The sequence below is a fragment of the Thalassophryne amazonica genome, chromosome 3, assembly GCF_902500255.1.
Source record: "Thalassophryne amazonica chromosome 3, fThaAma1.1, whole genome shotgun sequence".
NCBI classification, from domain to species: domain Eukaryota; kingdom Metazoa; phylum Chordata; class Actinopteri; order Batrachoidiformes; family Batrachoididae; genus Thalassophryne; species Thalassophryne amazonica.
The window spans coordinates 56,078,014-56,094,936 of record NC_047105.1 but is presented as its reverse complement, the minus strand read 5'-3'; the positions used below and the strand labels follow the sequence as shown (position 1 = coordinate 56,094,936).

The following is a 16,923-nucleotide window of genomic DNA, read 5'->3' as shown; positions in this document are numbered from 1 at the left end:
CAAATGACAATAAAGAAGTGAAATGGGAAAATTTTAGTTTTTAATGTGTTGCCTAATAATTGTGCACACATATGTCCCTTTGAGAAAGCCAAAGACTCACTTTTTCTTTGTTAAGCATTCAGGATTGAGGTTTATTAACATTTTTAAATGACTGAGAGCATGAAATGAATCATCAGGAATGCAACTTGCCTAATACTTCTGCAGCTGTGTAGAGGTCTAAGTACAGCGCATCCGGAAAGTATTCACAGCGCTTCACTTTTTCCACAACTGGTTATGTTACAGCGCTATTCCAGAATGGAGTAAATTCATTTTTACCCTCAAAATTGTACCAACAACACCCCATAATGACAACATGAAAAAGTTTTTTTTTTGTTTTTTTTGTTTTTTTGAAAATTTATTAAAAATAAAAACCTAAGAAATCACATGCACATGAGTATTCACACCCTTTTTCAATACTTTGTTGATGCACCTTTGGCAGCAATTACAGCCTCATGGCTTCTTGAATATGATGCCACAAGCTTGGTGCACCTATATTTGGGCAGTTTTGCCCATTCCTCTTTGAAGCACCTCACAAGCGCCATCAGGTTGGATGGGGAGCGTCGGTGCACAGCCATTTTCAGATCTCTCCAGAGATGTTCAATCAGATTCAGGTCTGGGCTCTGGCTGGGCCACTCAAGGACATTCACAGGGTTGTCCAGAAACCACTTCTTTGATATCTTGGCTGTGTGCTTAGGGTCATTGTCCTGGTGAAAGATGAACCATCACCCCAGTCTGAGGTCAAGAGCGCTCTGGAGCAGGTTTTCATCCAGGATGTCTCTGTACATTGCTGGATTCATCTTTCCTTCAATCCTGACTAGTCTCCCAGTTCCTGCCACTGAAAAAACACCCCCACAGCATGATGCTGCCACCAGCATGCTTCATTGTAGGGATGGTACCTGTTTTCCTCCAAACATGATGCCTGGCATTCACACCAAAGAGTTCAGTCTTTGTCTTATCAAACCAGAGAATTTTATTTCTCATGGTCTGAGATTCCTTCAGGTGCTTTTTGGAAAACACCAGGTGGCCTGCCATGTGCCTTTAACTAAGGAGTGGCTTCTGTTTGGCCACTCTACCATACACACCTGATTGGTGGATTGCTGCAGAGATGGTTGTCCTTCTGGAAGGTTACCCTCTCTTTGCAGAAGAATGCTGGTGCTCTGACAGAGTGACAGAGTTCTTGGTCACCTCCTTGTCTAAGGCCCTCTAAGAGGATTCCTGGTGGATCCAGATCTCTTCCATTTACAGATGATGGAGGCCACTGTGCTCATTGGGACCTTCAAAGCAGCCGAAATATCGCTGTACTCTTCCCCAAATTTGCACCTCCAGACAATCCTGTCTCTGAGGTCTACAGACAATTCCTTTGACTTCATGCTTGGTTTGTGCTCTGACATGCACTGTCAACTGTGGGACCTTATATGTAGACAGGTGTGTGTCTTTCCAAATCACGTCCAATCAACTGAATTTACCTCATGTGGACTCCAATTAAGCTGTAGAAACATCTCAAAAGGCTTTGAATAGTTATGTACACGTGATTGCTTAGTTTTTTGTTTGTTTGTTTTGTATACATTTGCAAAAATAAAAAACAGCTTTTTTCACATTGTCATTATGGGGTATTATGGATCAAATTTTGAGGGAAAAAGGCTAAAATGTTGGTCTGTGAATTCATTCCTGATGCACTGTATGCACAGTTTCTCCAATCTCAGCCTTGGTGGCTTCCCTCGCTAATTTTCTTCCAGTACAGTCACTTGATTTTGATAACTGCCAACTCTAGATTAAGGAAGGGACTGTGAAAAACAGCTGTTTTTTTTTTAATTATTATTATTATTATTAAACCCTTTGAGTTAAAGCTGAAAATCTACACTACAAGCACATCTTAAGGGTTTCATTTCAGCTCAATTGTTGTGTACAAAAGCAACATTACAAAAGTTGTGTCACTGTTCAAATACTTATAAACTGTACTGTTAATAGAGTCCAAACTTTATGGCAGATATCATGAAGCAATAAACCTGTGTTTTGTGTCAGACCAGCTGGTCATGTCACATTAAATGTGGTTGCAGCAAAATGTGGTTTTTGAAACTAAAGTGAACTTAGCAGAATTATTACATAACAAAGCTGATATACACTGAACTGCTGAATCAGCTGTAATTTTTGCAACTGTATTTTTAAAAAAATGCAACTGTAGCACTTTCATTTTGACTGATTATTATCATTACAAATGATGGCCATTTAGGCTCCATTGACAGATCATTATAAAGTCAGAGGCACATAAATAATTTCAGAGTGGTCTCATTCTTTAGCCAGGTGGATGCTGAATCCTCCGCAGCATCTCCCGGCGCTTGTGAGTAACGGACGCACAATAACATCCAGCACGATGCTCCAAAAGCTCTGCAACCAGCCGGTGCCAATTAGAAGGCACTGGATACAGGGGCTGATCATCCTGTCACACAAGAAAAACAACACAAGACTAAATATTCACTTCATCTCATCATGACATTATAGATGACTGCACATGCCCAACCTTACCAGATGTGGAGGCAGCTGAGGATGGCGAAGAGGACACCAGAGATAATAGACACAGGAATGGCAAATAACACTGTAACTATCCTGTAGATCCACACCCGAGTCACCTCAAACAGAGCGTGGCTCCAAATCCACACCCTGTCCCCGCTGCGCACCGACACCGGCTCTGCTATCACATCCTCAAACGTCACCTAAAGACACAAAGTGCAGCTCAAGCTTTACCTCTCACTCCTTTGTGCACTTTATTCACTTCTGCACATGTATTATAGCCATCTACATCCACTAGGGGGCAGTGCAAACAGCTGTTTTTTTTAAGTGCAAATACACTTACGAGGGATATATACTTAAAGCTACAGTGTGTAGGATTTAGGGGCGTTTATTAGCAATAATGAAATATAGCATTCATAGCCATCTGTTCATTTGTGTACAACCTGCAGCAATGAGCTGATGTGTTTTCATAAGTTTAGAATGAGCCCTTCATATCTATGTGGGAACGGGGCCCCTCATGGAGGCCGCCATGTTGCAGTTTCATGTTGATACAGTAGCCCAAAAGGGACATGCTGATTACACCACTGCATTTTGCAGTGCAGCTGGAAGATTGAATAAAAGTTCTGCCTTCCGAAGTTGGAAGTCCCAACTGAGAATGACATCACAACCTAGGTAAACACATTCCATTTTCCACACCACACCAGTAAGTAAGTAAGTTCCTTTGGCTGCTCCCTTGTTTGCACTTGGGGTCACCACAGCAAATCCAAGGTGGATCTGCATGTTGAATTGGCACAGGTTTTACACCGGATGCCCTTCCTGACGCAACTCCACATTAGATGGAGAAATGTCGCAGGGGTGGGATTTGAACCCGGAACCTTCTGAAACCAAGCGCATTAACCACTTGGCCACCACCCCTGCCTAAGTTGTCTTGAATATGAAGTTGTCATATTCAAGACAACCCAAAAAATATCAACTTGTCATTACAAAAACCGAATGACACCCAACGACAGCAGCCACAAACATCCATGACATCGACACAATACTTATGACATGTTCATGACTGCCATGCAACAGTTATGACAGTGTCAGGTCACTATTATGATACCTTCAAGTAAAGTGTTACCCTATTTTCTAAGCAACGGTCACCTGTTGCACCGTTGTCCCTGTACACTGTTACAGTGTTGCACCTGTTACAACGAAGCCAGGCTTCATTGTAACAGGTGCATTGGTGCCTAAATATATGTGACCTGTAAGCTGTGGACTGCAGCATCCCAGCTTTGATTCACGAGCTTTGCTATCTGTCTCACATAGCCATATGCCTCTAAGATTTTGGCAGATACAGTGCGACAAAAAATGCGAGGCCTACCATAGAGACCTTACACCAGAGGACAGTTTGGGGAGAAGTGATTTATATTACTGTCTGGTTTGTAGAACAGTGTAGACAGTCGTTGTTAGTAACATGTTGGCTGATATTTGTGGCCCCAGCTGATAAACAAAACATTATGCATTATTTCACACACCATGTAGTTACTTAGACAGCAGTATGGTAGTGCTGTGTGCAGGATTATTACATAAACTGGACACAAAAAAGACAGTAACAACAACAGCTTTCACTACTGTTGCAGTTAGGGGCAGTAGACTTGGGGTATGTGGAGTTCCATCCAGTGGATTAGTTGGAATTCCAACTTCAGAGGGAGTAACTGGAACTGGAACACACCAACAGAAGAATCAATGGTTGCTCCCTTATCACTGAACTCTACACTACGTGGAATGAATGTCACGGCTGAGTGAGCGAAGCCAAGCCGCTGCATTGTCAGCCGTCTTGCTTCCCCCAAAAGGTGCAAACGCCGCACAGTGGAATCAGGTCAATAGTATAGGGTCAAACTCACCAATTTCTGTAGAATTAAACCCTTTGTCGAGTTATGTAATATTATTAAGCTCTGTTAAGGCCATTTATAAACAGGTGTATACATGTAGTGTAGTTTTTGATAGACTACTAAAGTAAACAGAAACAAAAACTTGTTAAATCTATGGACATTATAAGCTCTTGCAATGCAACACTATTTGAATACTATCATATTATACGCTTGTGAACATGCACAAAGCCCCCCCCACCACACACACACATAATGTTCATTTGACACACACAGTCACACACACATACACACATAATGTTCATTTGACACAACACACACACACACACACTCAAAACACCCCCCAAACGGTGCACATCAACCACAATCAAACACACAAATACTTTTTAATGTCATGCACACACGCAAATAATTGGTCAATCAGTTAAAGTAAATATTAGAATGTGTTTTAGTTTGGCAGAAGTAGGAACATCGCAACAAATCACAACCACAGTTAATGTAAAGCAGTCAATGCATTCACACATCTCAATGTACACTCTATCAAATTGAAAATTAACTATATGACAGCTTTAGTGTCTAAAACAACAAAATACAACTAGAGCAATGGCCCAATTTTAAATGAGTTGTTTACAGTTGTTTACATTTCAAAACTTTACAGCATCTGATTAACATATTTTGAAAAATACCTTTTTATGTATGTACAGAGCGTGTAAGCACTTTCATCATCAGATGGAGCAGCATCTTATTTGGATCCAATATAAAAAATAGTATAGTAATATTATTTGATAATGCTCTATAGAAGTTGACATTTTCAAAGAAGCCAGATCAAGTTAGAGGCTGAAAATTTCAAAATGTATATGACATGTATTATATATATGTATTATATGTATTATATAATATATGTAGTATTATATTATAATATTATATATTATAATATTATATATTATATTATTGTTATATTATATGTATTACTGTATAATATATGTATAATATGTATATTACTGAATCTGGCCTGTCAACTTCATGGAAAACTCATAATAATAAAGCAAAACTGAAAATCAAGGTTTGGGTTTGTTGATGTGAATGTTGAAAGACTCAAAAAATGATGGTATCTACATTTATCTACTCAAGGATCAAGCTCTACCACAACACCACCAATGTACAACCAATTTCTGAGACTTGAATGAATGAAATGAATGAAACGTTATTACTTAAATCCCAGTATTGCATAATGTTGCACATAATTGACAAAGTTATGTGGAAAAAGTTACATTACTTTTATCAATTTAATTCAACATTTTATTTCTTAGAGTGTAGTCATCAGCGTCATGGCACATTTGATTAACAAACATAAAAGCGTATGGCTGGGACATACCTGTGAAATGTAAGTCCTCTCCCACGATTTTCACGAGTATCACGATTCGTGCAATTAATTGCAGCGCAAGACGGCATCTTGCGGTGCAAACAAAGCTAAATCAAAACAAACAAAGCTAAATCAGCGATTATTCATCTAAATTGTGCGTGTTCTACGAGCGTCTTTTTTATATCAGCGTTCGAAGTTCTGGGGGACACAAGATGGTGTTTTCTGTACTTCCGCCGGCTTCACGCCTCAGCAGCAAATCAAGGTGCAGCGATCGATTGGGCCCATTCCATGTAGTGTAGAGTTCAGTGTCCCTTATACACTGTCTAACGGTTGCTAATGTAGGCTAACAACTTTAGTGAAATGGAGGACCATACATATTGTTGATCACAAGAGAAGGTGAGGGAGTATCAATCCCCCTCACCAAAGAAACAAAAACATGAAAGGGAAACAAAATAATGACTGCCGATGGAATAATGCAATCTGTAACCTCACCACTAGATGACACTAAATCCTACACACTGTAGCTTTAAAGAGAACTTTAAATTCAGTACCTTGAGGCAGTCATTGATACCTCGGGGGTCTCTGGTGCTAAGAAGAGGTTTTGGTATCACTGATCTCCACTAATGTTGACGTATGAATGTTGTCCTCTTCTTGCGGTGCAGGAAGTGCCTTCCAAGTGACCGAGACTGCTCCTCCTCATCTATTCATCATAGTCACTGGATTCCCCCAAATCAATCTCTGTTTCTTCCTCCACTTTCATCATGGTGTCCATCCAAACGTGATAAAAACACAGTCGACAGAGCCGAGCTGACGTGACCCCGAGGCCGCAGAGCAGGAACCCTCCTCTGGCTCCGCGCTGGGGTTATATTGGGAACCTTACGGTGCCCTGGATGGCATTTGCAGATGGTCTTTCATGTGAAGATCATTTTCCTGTGGGAGGATAGGAAGCACAGGGAGGTTATAAATACTGCAAGCAGGGATAGGACTTTCTCTGCCGACAGACACACGCGATCACACAGACAGCAGACAGAGGCGCAGAACGACAGAGACAATCTAATACATGTGATGTTATTCATTTAAAACACACTCAGTACTTTTAAAAGTCTTAACAATGATAAAGCATGGTGTAATCTGATGTGCATGTAGTTATTTTTGTGCTAAACATTGACCTCGTAATTATTCAAGTCATCTAAAACCTGAGTTGTTTCCCCACATAATGAAAGAGAAGTACAGTTTGTATAGTTTTGAATTTGGTGTCAAATTATTCCTAATATTCAGTTATTCACTTTATCCTGTTTTGGGTCATGGGGAAGCGGCAGCCTATCCCAGCTGTCATTTGGGCAAGAGGCGGGGCTGACGCACAGCCGAACTTATCACTTTAGAGCTGCCAGTTCACCAAACCTGCATGTCTTCAGAGGTGAGAAAAAGCCCGAACACCCAGAGGGAACCCAGGCCGGCGCGGGGAGAACATGCAGTCTTGCAAATAATTACCTCCACCAACGAAGTTGGAGGAAGTTATGTTATCGGTGCTCCTCTTTGTCTGTTTATGTTTGTGAAGACTTTTAGTGCTCTTTGGCACCATTTTTTTTGTTTTGTGCTTAGCACTAATGTTAAATATGTAAGTTCTAATAACTTTTTTTGGCCAGACAGAACTTAAGTGCGCTCATTTTAAGTACAGAAGGTTCCAAGTTCAAAGCCCACCCCTGCCCATTCTCCCTGTAATATGGAGTTGCATCAAGAAAAGTATCCATCTTAAAACCTGTGCCAAATCAACATGCAGATCCACCTCAGATCTCCTGTGGCATTCCGAAGTGAAAACAAGGGAACAACCAAAGGGACTTACTTACTATTTTGATTGGGCCAGTTTAGTCCAATTTACAGTGTTACAACTGTTACCAGCATTATATGACATCTAAGATTATTGATTCATTCATTCATTTTCTATACCCACTTACTCTAATCAAGGGTCACAGGGGGCTGGAGCCTATCCCAACAGTCATAGGGTGTGAGGCGGGGTACACCCTGGACATGACGTCAGTCTATCACAGGCCCATATACGCTTGGTTATAGGGTCCTAATTTCCCTCATGCATAAGGTGGTGCACAGTGTATTGCAACACATGATTTGCAGTCTCGTTTGAACCCCTGCATGATATTGTGGGATTTGACCACTTCTGGGGACAGCCTCCCGCTGCACAATGCTAACACAGCATCACTTCACACGGATAAATGGTGTACTGTTTTGTTTTTGGCTGCAATCACCAAAGCAGTTGCGAAAAGTGGAGTTTTTTCAGTTCCCAGTGGAGAAGGAAAGACGAGGAAAATGGGAGAGGTTGTGTCGGTAAGTGTTAGCCTACACTGCTAACCAGAGTAACTGCTTTCTCTCGCCTGCAAAACCGTCTCAACATGTTTGAGCTCCGGGTCATAAACAACTTTCCCACCGAATCGTCACTTTTTCTGCCGTGTAATTTGCCCAAAAACTCAGAGAGGGCTGAGGGCTGCAGGATTACGTCAAAACTACTGCATGGATTTGACAAAATTCAAACTTTGGAGGTGATCCAGATCTGGATTGATGTCAGAAATCTTGGATTGCTCTTGTTTTTTTATTCATTCATTTTCTGCCACTTATCCAAGTTCAGGATGTGGTAGCAGCAGACCGAGCAGCTCATCCCACACTTCCCTAGCCTCGACCAAGATCTCTAACTCTTTCTGAAAGATCGCAAGGCATTCTCAAGCCAGTTTGGCAAATCTAATCCCTCAAACGTGTCCTGGGTCTTTCCCAGGATGTCTTCTCAGTTGGACAATGCCTAGAAGACCTCTCTATGTTGTGAAAGTGTAGGAACACGGACCCACAACAGGGGGCGTAAAAGAACGGGCAATGGATAAGCCAAACAGTAACAATTTAATGTTGTAAATTGTGCACAACGGAATACAGACAACAATCAGTTTGGGACTATAGTCAATTACACGTTGGGTGACGTGTGGGCAGGCTTGAGGATAGGAGACGCCCGTCCAGAACCGAGCCGGATCCCACACGGCCCTCACCGCCAACGGATCTGAAGAACACCGGAGCCGCCAAGTCCTGGGTCCCCAGGTGGTCACCGTCTCCATCTGTCAGACCTGGTACTGCTGGCAGAGAACAGAAACAGCACAGGTGAGTGTGAGTACGCACACTCAGTAATCCCACAGTCTGTGTTCTGTAAGGAGGGAGAACCTCCACCTCCAATAACACACTCGGACAGCTCCTGTGAAAACCACTTATCTGGTTGGGGTGTGAGGCGAAGCCGTCGCAGTCCACACCAAACGCCAATACAGCAGATAAGGAACACGTCACAGGAAAACGGCTGCAAATGAGATCAGACTATTATTCGTTGTAAATACAGCAGAGAAATTACCTCCAAAGTAGCTGATTTCTCGGCGGGGAGGTGGAGTTGCAGTCCGGCCTTTATGGTGGTGGTGATGTGGATGAGTGACAGCTGGTGCTGATGACGAGTGACAGCTGTCACTCCCGGTTGCTATGACGCCATCTCTGCTTGAAGCCCGCACTTCAAGCAGGGCGCCATCTGGTGGTGGTGGGCCAGCAGTACCTCCTCTTCAGCGGCCCACACAACACTCTAGGAAGAATATCAGGAGGCATCATCCCCAGATGCCCAAACCATCTCACTTAGATAATTTTGATGAGAAGAAACAGCAGCTCAACACTGACTCTCTTAAAGATATTCAAATTTTTCACCCTGTCCCTGAGTGTAAGCCCAAATGCCCATTGGAGAAACCTAATTTCTGCCACTTGTATTTGTGACCTAGCAGTATATGAATTGCTTCTGGTTTTTATTTTTGCTCCTTGAATTGGTTCAAATCTTTGGTTATGATGGGTGTTTTTAAGGGTCAGTTGAAAGAATTAGTCTCAGGTTACTCACTGATTTTCACATGCTGGAAGAGAAGAATAGACTTGCTTGTCATTTGCTGGTAGGAGACACTAGTTATGAATTCCAATCATGGTGAATGTGTGATATTTTCAAAAACAAAAATAAAATAACTAGCTATCTTTAATATGAATGGGCTTGCAAATATGTTAGCTCACTAGTTGGTTGGATGGTTGATGGATAGACTGTAGGTGCCAGGCCTTTGTTTGCTCTTTCTAGTTCACTCGTAACTAATAACAGAGAGAAAAGAAAGTATAACTGTACATTGCTACTATGTCTTCTCGTTTGCCCCAATAAGGTGAAGTGTTCCCACGTCTCTGTGTGCTTTCTAGCATTACAAGAATTTTGCAGATGCTATTAAGGAACCCTTTCATTTCTGTCAACCTTTGGACCCATTAAGCAATCATGCTCACCATTATTAAGAGGTCAGCCGTGAATCCACAAACTCATTAGCTTCTCAGCAGACATTGGGTGGGGATAGGTGTGCTGAGCATCAGTCCACATACGCTGAACAGTCTCCATGGTTTATGATAACCTGCCGGACAACCGTGTGTTGATGACAAAATGCTTCCTGTGTCAGAGCGGGAGATGTTTGGTATGTTAATGGACTGAACACCTCACCATATGGGCTTTGTTTGTGTCCACAGATGAAATCATGCAGACAGAGAAGAAAAGAAAAATGCCATATACACAATGGTTATGGTTTCCCCCCGAGAGGGAACATGAATTTTAAGAGTGTTCCAAGACATTTGCAGAAAGAGAAACATCAGTGTGTGTGTGTGTGTGTGTGTGTGTGTGTGTGTGTGTGTGTGTGTGTGTGTGTGTGTTATTACTTTGTCTATTCTGTCCAGATCCTTTGTCCAATTCCACCAAAATTCGCATCCAATGATTTCACATTTCCATAAGTTCACTATAATTTTCCCACAATACGCTATGATTTTTGGTGGGGAAAGTAGGAAAGTGGCTCATTCAGGTATGCTCCGTTGTTCACCAGCTCATCTGGAAAGGATAAGGTGCTTGTGATCAAGAGATCACACTACAGATTCCCATAGAAAGAACCACAAAAATTACAACAATTCTCCCAACAAACCGAAAATTGTCACTCAATGATCTCAGGCAAATGAGAATTTTATAGCTTACTGGATGTCTTGCAATTTCTTACTTTTAAATTTGGAGAAGACTGAAATAATGGTCCTTGGTCCAGCGAGGCATCGGGATCAGTGTGGTCAGCTAATGCTTAACTTAGACGCATGTGTCATACATCACACTGACAAAGTGAGGAACCTTGAGGTGAGTTTTGATCCCACATTGTCCTTTGACCTACACATCATAGAACTCAAACGGACTGCTTTCTTCCACCTTCGAAACATAGCGAGGATTCAATCCATCCTGTCTGTGGCTGATGCAGAAACTCTGATCCATACACTTGTCTCTTCTAGACGGGATTATTGTAATCTTCTATTCTCTGGTTACCAAAATCCCAGCATTAGGGGTCTCTACTCACGCATTCATCTTCAACCATACTCCAATTAAGCGTCTGCTATCCCAGCAGTCATAGGGCGAGAGGCGGGGTACACCCTGGACAGGACGCCAGTCTGTCATAGGGCCACATATGGACAGACAAACACATTCACATCCGCACGCACACCTACAGACAATTTAAAGTTTCCAATCCACCTAACCTGCATGTCTTTGGATGTGGGAGGAACTGGAGCACTTGGAGAGAACCCACACAGACACGAGAAGAACATGCAAACTCCACACAGAAAGGCCACAGGTGGGAATCGATCCCACCTTCTTGTTGTGAGGTAACAGTGCTAACCACTAAGCCACTGTGCTGCCCTAGGGGTCTCCAACTGGCTCAAAATGCTGCTGCCATAATTTTGACAAGAAACAGTCTTGCATAAAGTATCTCAAAGTGGGACTTGAGTGAAAGTATAAGTATCTTACTATAAAATTACGTTGGCAAAAGTTAAAGTCTCCTTTAAATATATTACTTGAGTTAAAGTCTTAAAGTATCTGACATTTATTGTACTTAAGTATCAAAAGTAAATGTCTTATAAAAAAATGTACTTTAAGCCTTTGATTCAAGTGCATGAACTAAAGACAGAGTGGTCCAAAAAAAACGCCCTATTTTCTTTTTGATCTCATTTTTTACTCAGATGAGATATTTTGAAAATTCTTTCACCAAACATTAGCATGATGGGAGATTATGTCCTTCAACTCTGATAGAAATTGAAACATTTTTGGTGGTCTGTCCTTAATAGTTGATAATATGTTCTATCTAGGCTCCTGTTTGACGAATAACTGCAGCAACACTAACGTTGAAATTTTTGATGACTCGTCCAATCATGTCAGCTGGTATGTGCCTGATTTCCCTTCTTATGTTGACATGATTGGACGAGTCATCAAAAATTTCAACGTTCATGTTGCTGCAGTTATTCGTCAAAGAGGAGCCTGGATAGAACATATTATCAAGTATTAAGGACAGACCACCAAAAATGTTTCAGTTTCTATCAGATTTGAAGGACATAATCTCCCATCATTCTGATAATGTTTGGTGAATTTTCTCGTTTTTTTTAAAAAAGGAATAGTTTGCACCATGTGTCATGCTTAGTTATCATGTTACGGGTTAAGATATGTCCCATGTCATTGAATCCAATGGACGTCGCCATTGTTTGACCTTTACTTTGCAGGCCAAACATTCAACACAGTCAAAACTATTCCATTTATTAATCTCATTAGCTCAACCAATAATTGCATCACTTTTTACTGAAACTGGAGCAACTTTAACTTTAGACCCCTGTGCAAACTCAAACTGACCTTTGACACCATTTTTGCTGTTTTTACCCCACAACTCTATAACATTCAGTCACAGACAGTCCAAACTATACCTTTTTGGAATCTTTATGCTCAGACAAATAATGTGGTGTAGGTTTCAATATGATTGGAGCATCTTTTACTTTTGACCCTGTGTAATTCTTCAATTGACCCCTACCTGGCTGCCTATTGAAAATTCAAATGGCCAATCCTTTTTTTCAAAAGAGTAAGGAGTATTTGTCCTGACTTTGTTGCTTCTATCACCATTTGCAGGATTGTTTCAGTTATCTGCTCTACTACAAAGTCCTCTGTCCAGCAACCTCTTGACTCCATAAGATTTTCCCAGGTGTCCATCGAGCTCAAAGGCCGAGGACCCACAGACATGAATGTCTCTGACTAATATCACCAGCAATATATGTTTCATAAAATCATAATCATAAAATATAATACCTTGTTAAAAACTGCATTATGCAGTTGTAAGATTGGGGAAAACACAGTTGTTGGTGTTTTGAAGCTCTACTCTATTTAACCCATTGATGGCCAAGTTTCCTTTCACGCAATTTTTTAGAAGGACAAAGTGTTTTTTTAATATGGCAAAATTGTTGAAGGTGAACAGAGTACAGTGGGGAGGTAATGGTCAAGAGGTTAATATTGTGTGTGTGGAAACAAATAATCCTCAGTTCAAATCCCCGTCAGACAGGAAAATCACAATGGGCCTTTGGGCAAGGTCCTTCATCAATAAGTTATTCCTGGTGTGCAATTGCGCACCTTGTATGGCCGCACGCTGACATCAGTTTGTCTCTGAATGTCAGGTATCACAGTAATGTGCTTTGAGCAGAAAAGCACAATGTAAACGCAGAAAACCATTCAGAGACTTAATTATTACAGTTGTTTACACACTAAACGGAAAATTTTCACACAATTAATAGATCTTTCCACTCAAGAAGCAAAACACCTGTCCAGAGTTACACAACAGTAAGCACAGCTTCAGCTTCACACTTTTTACAAAACATTACACACAGTGATTTGAAAAACTCAATCAATCAATCAATCAATCAATTTTTTTATATAGCGCCAAATCACAACAAACAGTTGCCCCAAGGCGCTTTATATTGTAAGGCAAGGCCATACAATAATTATGTAAAACCCCAACGGTCAAAATGACCCCCTGTGAGCAAGCACTTGGCTACAGTGGGAAGGAAAAACTCCCTTTTAACAGGAAGAAACCTCCAGCAGAACCAGGCTCAGGGAGGGGCAGTCTTCTGCTAGGACTGGTTGGGGCTGAGGGAGAGAACCAGGAAAAAGACATGCTGTGGAGGGAACAGAGATCGATCAACTAATGATTAAATGCAGAGTGGTGCATACAGAGCAAAAAGAGAAAGAAACAGTGCATCATGGGAACCCCCCAGCAGTCTATGTCTATAGCAGCATAACTAAGGGATGGTTCAGGGTCACCTGATCCAGCCCTAACTATAACTCTACACACATTTTCACAGATTACCTTAGACACATAACGATTGTGAGGTTACTTCCTTCTCATTACCAGTGGTGCAGGCCCGGATCCAGACCAGTTTGGATACGCATTGTTTGTCATCGGAAAAAAAAAAAAAATCTTGAATAATCCTGAATAGTGCCGAATGTGTCCCCGCGGTGAACACAGCTTTTGATTGATCCACAATGCACCACGCAGGTACACAGGAAAATTCAAACCGGATCAAACAAACATAGCGTCAGTCCAGTCAAGTCGATGATCATGGCATCCAGGAAAAAAGTTGTGAAGGAAAATTGGGCGCTTGTTTCAGCAAGAAACGGTGAGTGGTTTATAAAGTTTTCAGACAATAGTGTGTTTGAAAGGCATTCTATGATGACTGAAATTACATTTTCTGTGGTTTTCTGACCATATACACATCAACCTATACGGATTGTCTGTAAATTATACAGATTTTTCCGAGTTTCAGAGTCATACGGACGTACAAATAAAGTCGGATATTCAGTGTTTGGTCTGCAGTGGCTCTGTAATCAACCGTTTCTGCAGCGCGACTTCACTTTAAAGTGTGAACCATTGAAGCAATGCTTCGATCCACTATAGCTCGTTATGGTTCTTTAATTTGCTGCTCTTCAGAAACGGCAAGGCCAGCTCTTAACCCCTCTCAAAGCCATTAAAATACCGTGAGTCACTTTTGTGTGGATTAGTCACTAACTGAGACTCTTGTCTTGTTGCAGTCAAGAAACGAGAATCGTCCAAACGCTGCACGGCTCTCTGCCGAGACAGAGTCCGTTTGGACTTAATAACTTCAAAATGAATTGCCACTTTGAATAAAATGACACCTTTTACAAACGTTGTAATACAGAGAAGAAACTACAATAAACTAAAATGTTTTTTTCCTAAAAACTGAAAAGTTAACTTTTATAACGCTAAACCGATACACCACTAAAAAATTTAGCGAAGTTACTGCTAACCGCTAACTTTTAGTATTGACTCAGTCGTGGCCACATTTGTCAGCTACTGATAAGCCAGTTTCGAGTTTAAGTGCCGCAGGGGCTGCTGGGTAAATTCAGGACCACAAACACAAAAGGAACATACGAAAAATAAATAAATAGGTAAAAAATAAAACCCCAAACACTGTCATCATCTTTATCAAAAGCAGTAAATCGCAGTATTAAGTCACAGGTTATCTCTACATTATATATTTATAAACCGTTAATGAAGCTGCGTTCAGAAACACAAAAAAATAAAAATAAAAATGAAATCACAAACACGTCATCATCTTTATAAAAGCAGCAAATTGCAATATTAATAGTCACAGTTTATCTCTGTATTGTATTTATAAACACAGGAATGGCTCACCTGTGTTGTGTTCGATGCGACTGGTAAAATCTACACCTTATCTTCCACATTGAGCTTTCCCACGGAAGAAAACCCATGTAAGTTTTGTGTTTACATAAAAATACAGCAATAAGTGTCTTTTCACTTTAAAAAAGTAAAGATTTGCATGTACACACTGTCTTAAAGCAGTTACACCAGGAGCTCATCTTGACAGAACACCAGTGCTGCTGTGGTGCTCTGATCGCTTCCTCCATCTTTTATTATAAAATAATGCTGAATTTATGGGGAAATGATTGCTGTCCAAAAGCTTCTGATATCTGTCGCTGAGGTAGATGATGACTGGAGCGCAGTTTTAAGCAGAAACGAGACCATAATCAGTGAATCGCTGCTGATGCTCCGAAATGATGCATGCGCAGTGAATGTATGGAGAATGTTCAGAAGAGGGACGACTGAGCTAATCCTCACAGCGGACTGACTGTTACAGACACATAACAGACAGGAACTAACATGTATGATTTTAGGGTTTACAAACGTTTATGACCATTAAACTTACTCTCTTTACCAGCAAAAAAAAAAAATGTTAGTGGACTGTAAGTTAGCAGAAATAAATTTAGCGGAAGCTAATTGGTTCACTGATGGTTTTCAAAGTGAAGCAGCAGGTGTGATAGGTTAGAAGGGTAGCACGCCTTTAAACACTATGTTCAGGACAGCACCAATAAATAGTGGTTAGCTCTCTGCCAATAAATAATGATAACTCATAAGGTGATGTCATATTAAAAATAGTAGGGAATAGAAATAGTTAAAAATAGGAAAGTTCTTAAAATGTTAAAAGGGTTTGTAATAAATATACATTTACATAAAAGCCTTCAGGACAATATAAATACAGTTAGAGTTGGTTAAAAGTAGGTAAAGTATGTTATTCTTTATTTTTCTAATGTTTTGTAATTCTATTCAAAGGAATTGTGACCGCATTTTCGGAAATCGTCTAGTAATCCTGGGGGATCCTTTATTTTTACAACTTGTAATGTCTTCTCACACCACTGGAGTGATTTCGCGGGGTTTCTCCTCATTGCAATAAACCTCTGCGTGGGAGAAACAACCTGAAATAACTCTCGTGATTATTTCCCTCATATTTTCAGGTAAACGTCTCCCACTGTTCTGAACATGTTGTGTGCATAGTTAGGGTATTTTTCTGTTTGTATTGCATGCTGGAGTGAAGTTAAAGAAATGTTTTCATGTATGTTTTAAGGGTTTAAAATACGTTTTTCTGCACGCGAACTTATCGTGAGTCTGCCATTTTGTGTTGGGGAAAAGACAAGGAAATGATTGGTCATGTTGCGTTGCAATAAACCTCTGCGTGGGAGAAACAACCCGAAATAACTCTCGTGATTATTTCCCTCATATTTTCAGAGGTACTGCAGCATATTACCCCATATTCTGGGTACAACATTTGGAGGCACCGCTGGGATTGCTGCTTAGATGTCCGATGTCCACAGCCTGTACGTCGTAGTCTGAGCCTGCTAAATCCCCCACATCACCCAGGCAGCCTGCAGTGAGGAAGGTGTTGCGG

General features: G+C 40.9%; 1 protein-coding gene across 1 annotated transcript; it reads right to left on the bottom strand.

Moving 5' to 3' along the window:
• Window positions 1–1,600: 1,600 nt before the first annotated feature.
• Window positions 1,601–6,709, bottom strand: zgc:172270 (uncharacterized protein LOC100136849 homolog). Its single transcript, XM_034167670.1, is given in 5 exon segments — window positions 1,601–2,476; window positions 2,563–2,750; window positions 6,336–6,386; window positions 6,388–6,486; window positions 6,488–6,709. Coding segments are annotated over 5 exon segments (558 nt in total). The 5' UTR covers window positions 6,557–6,709; the 3' UTR covers window positions 1,601–2,325.
• Window positions 6,710–16,923: the final 10,214 nt, after the last annotated feature.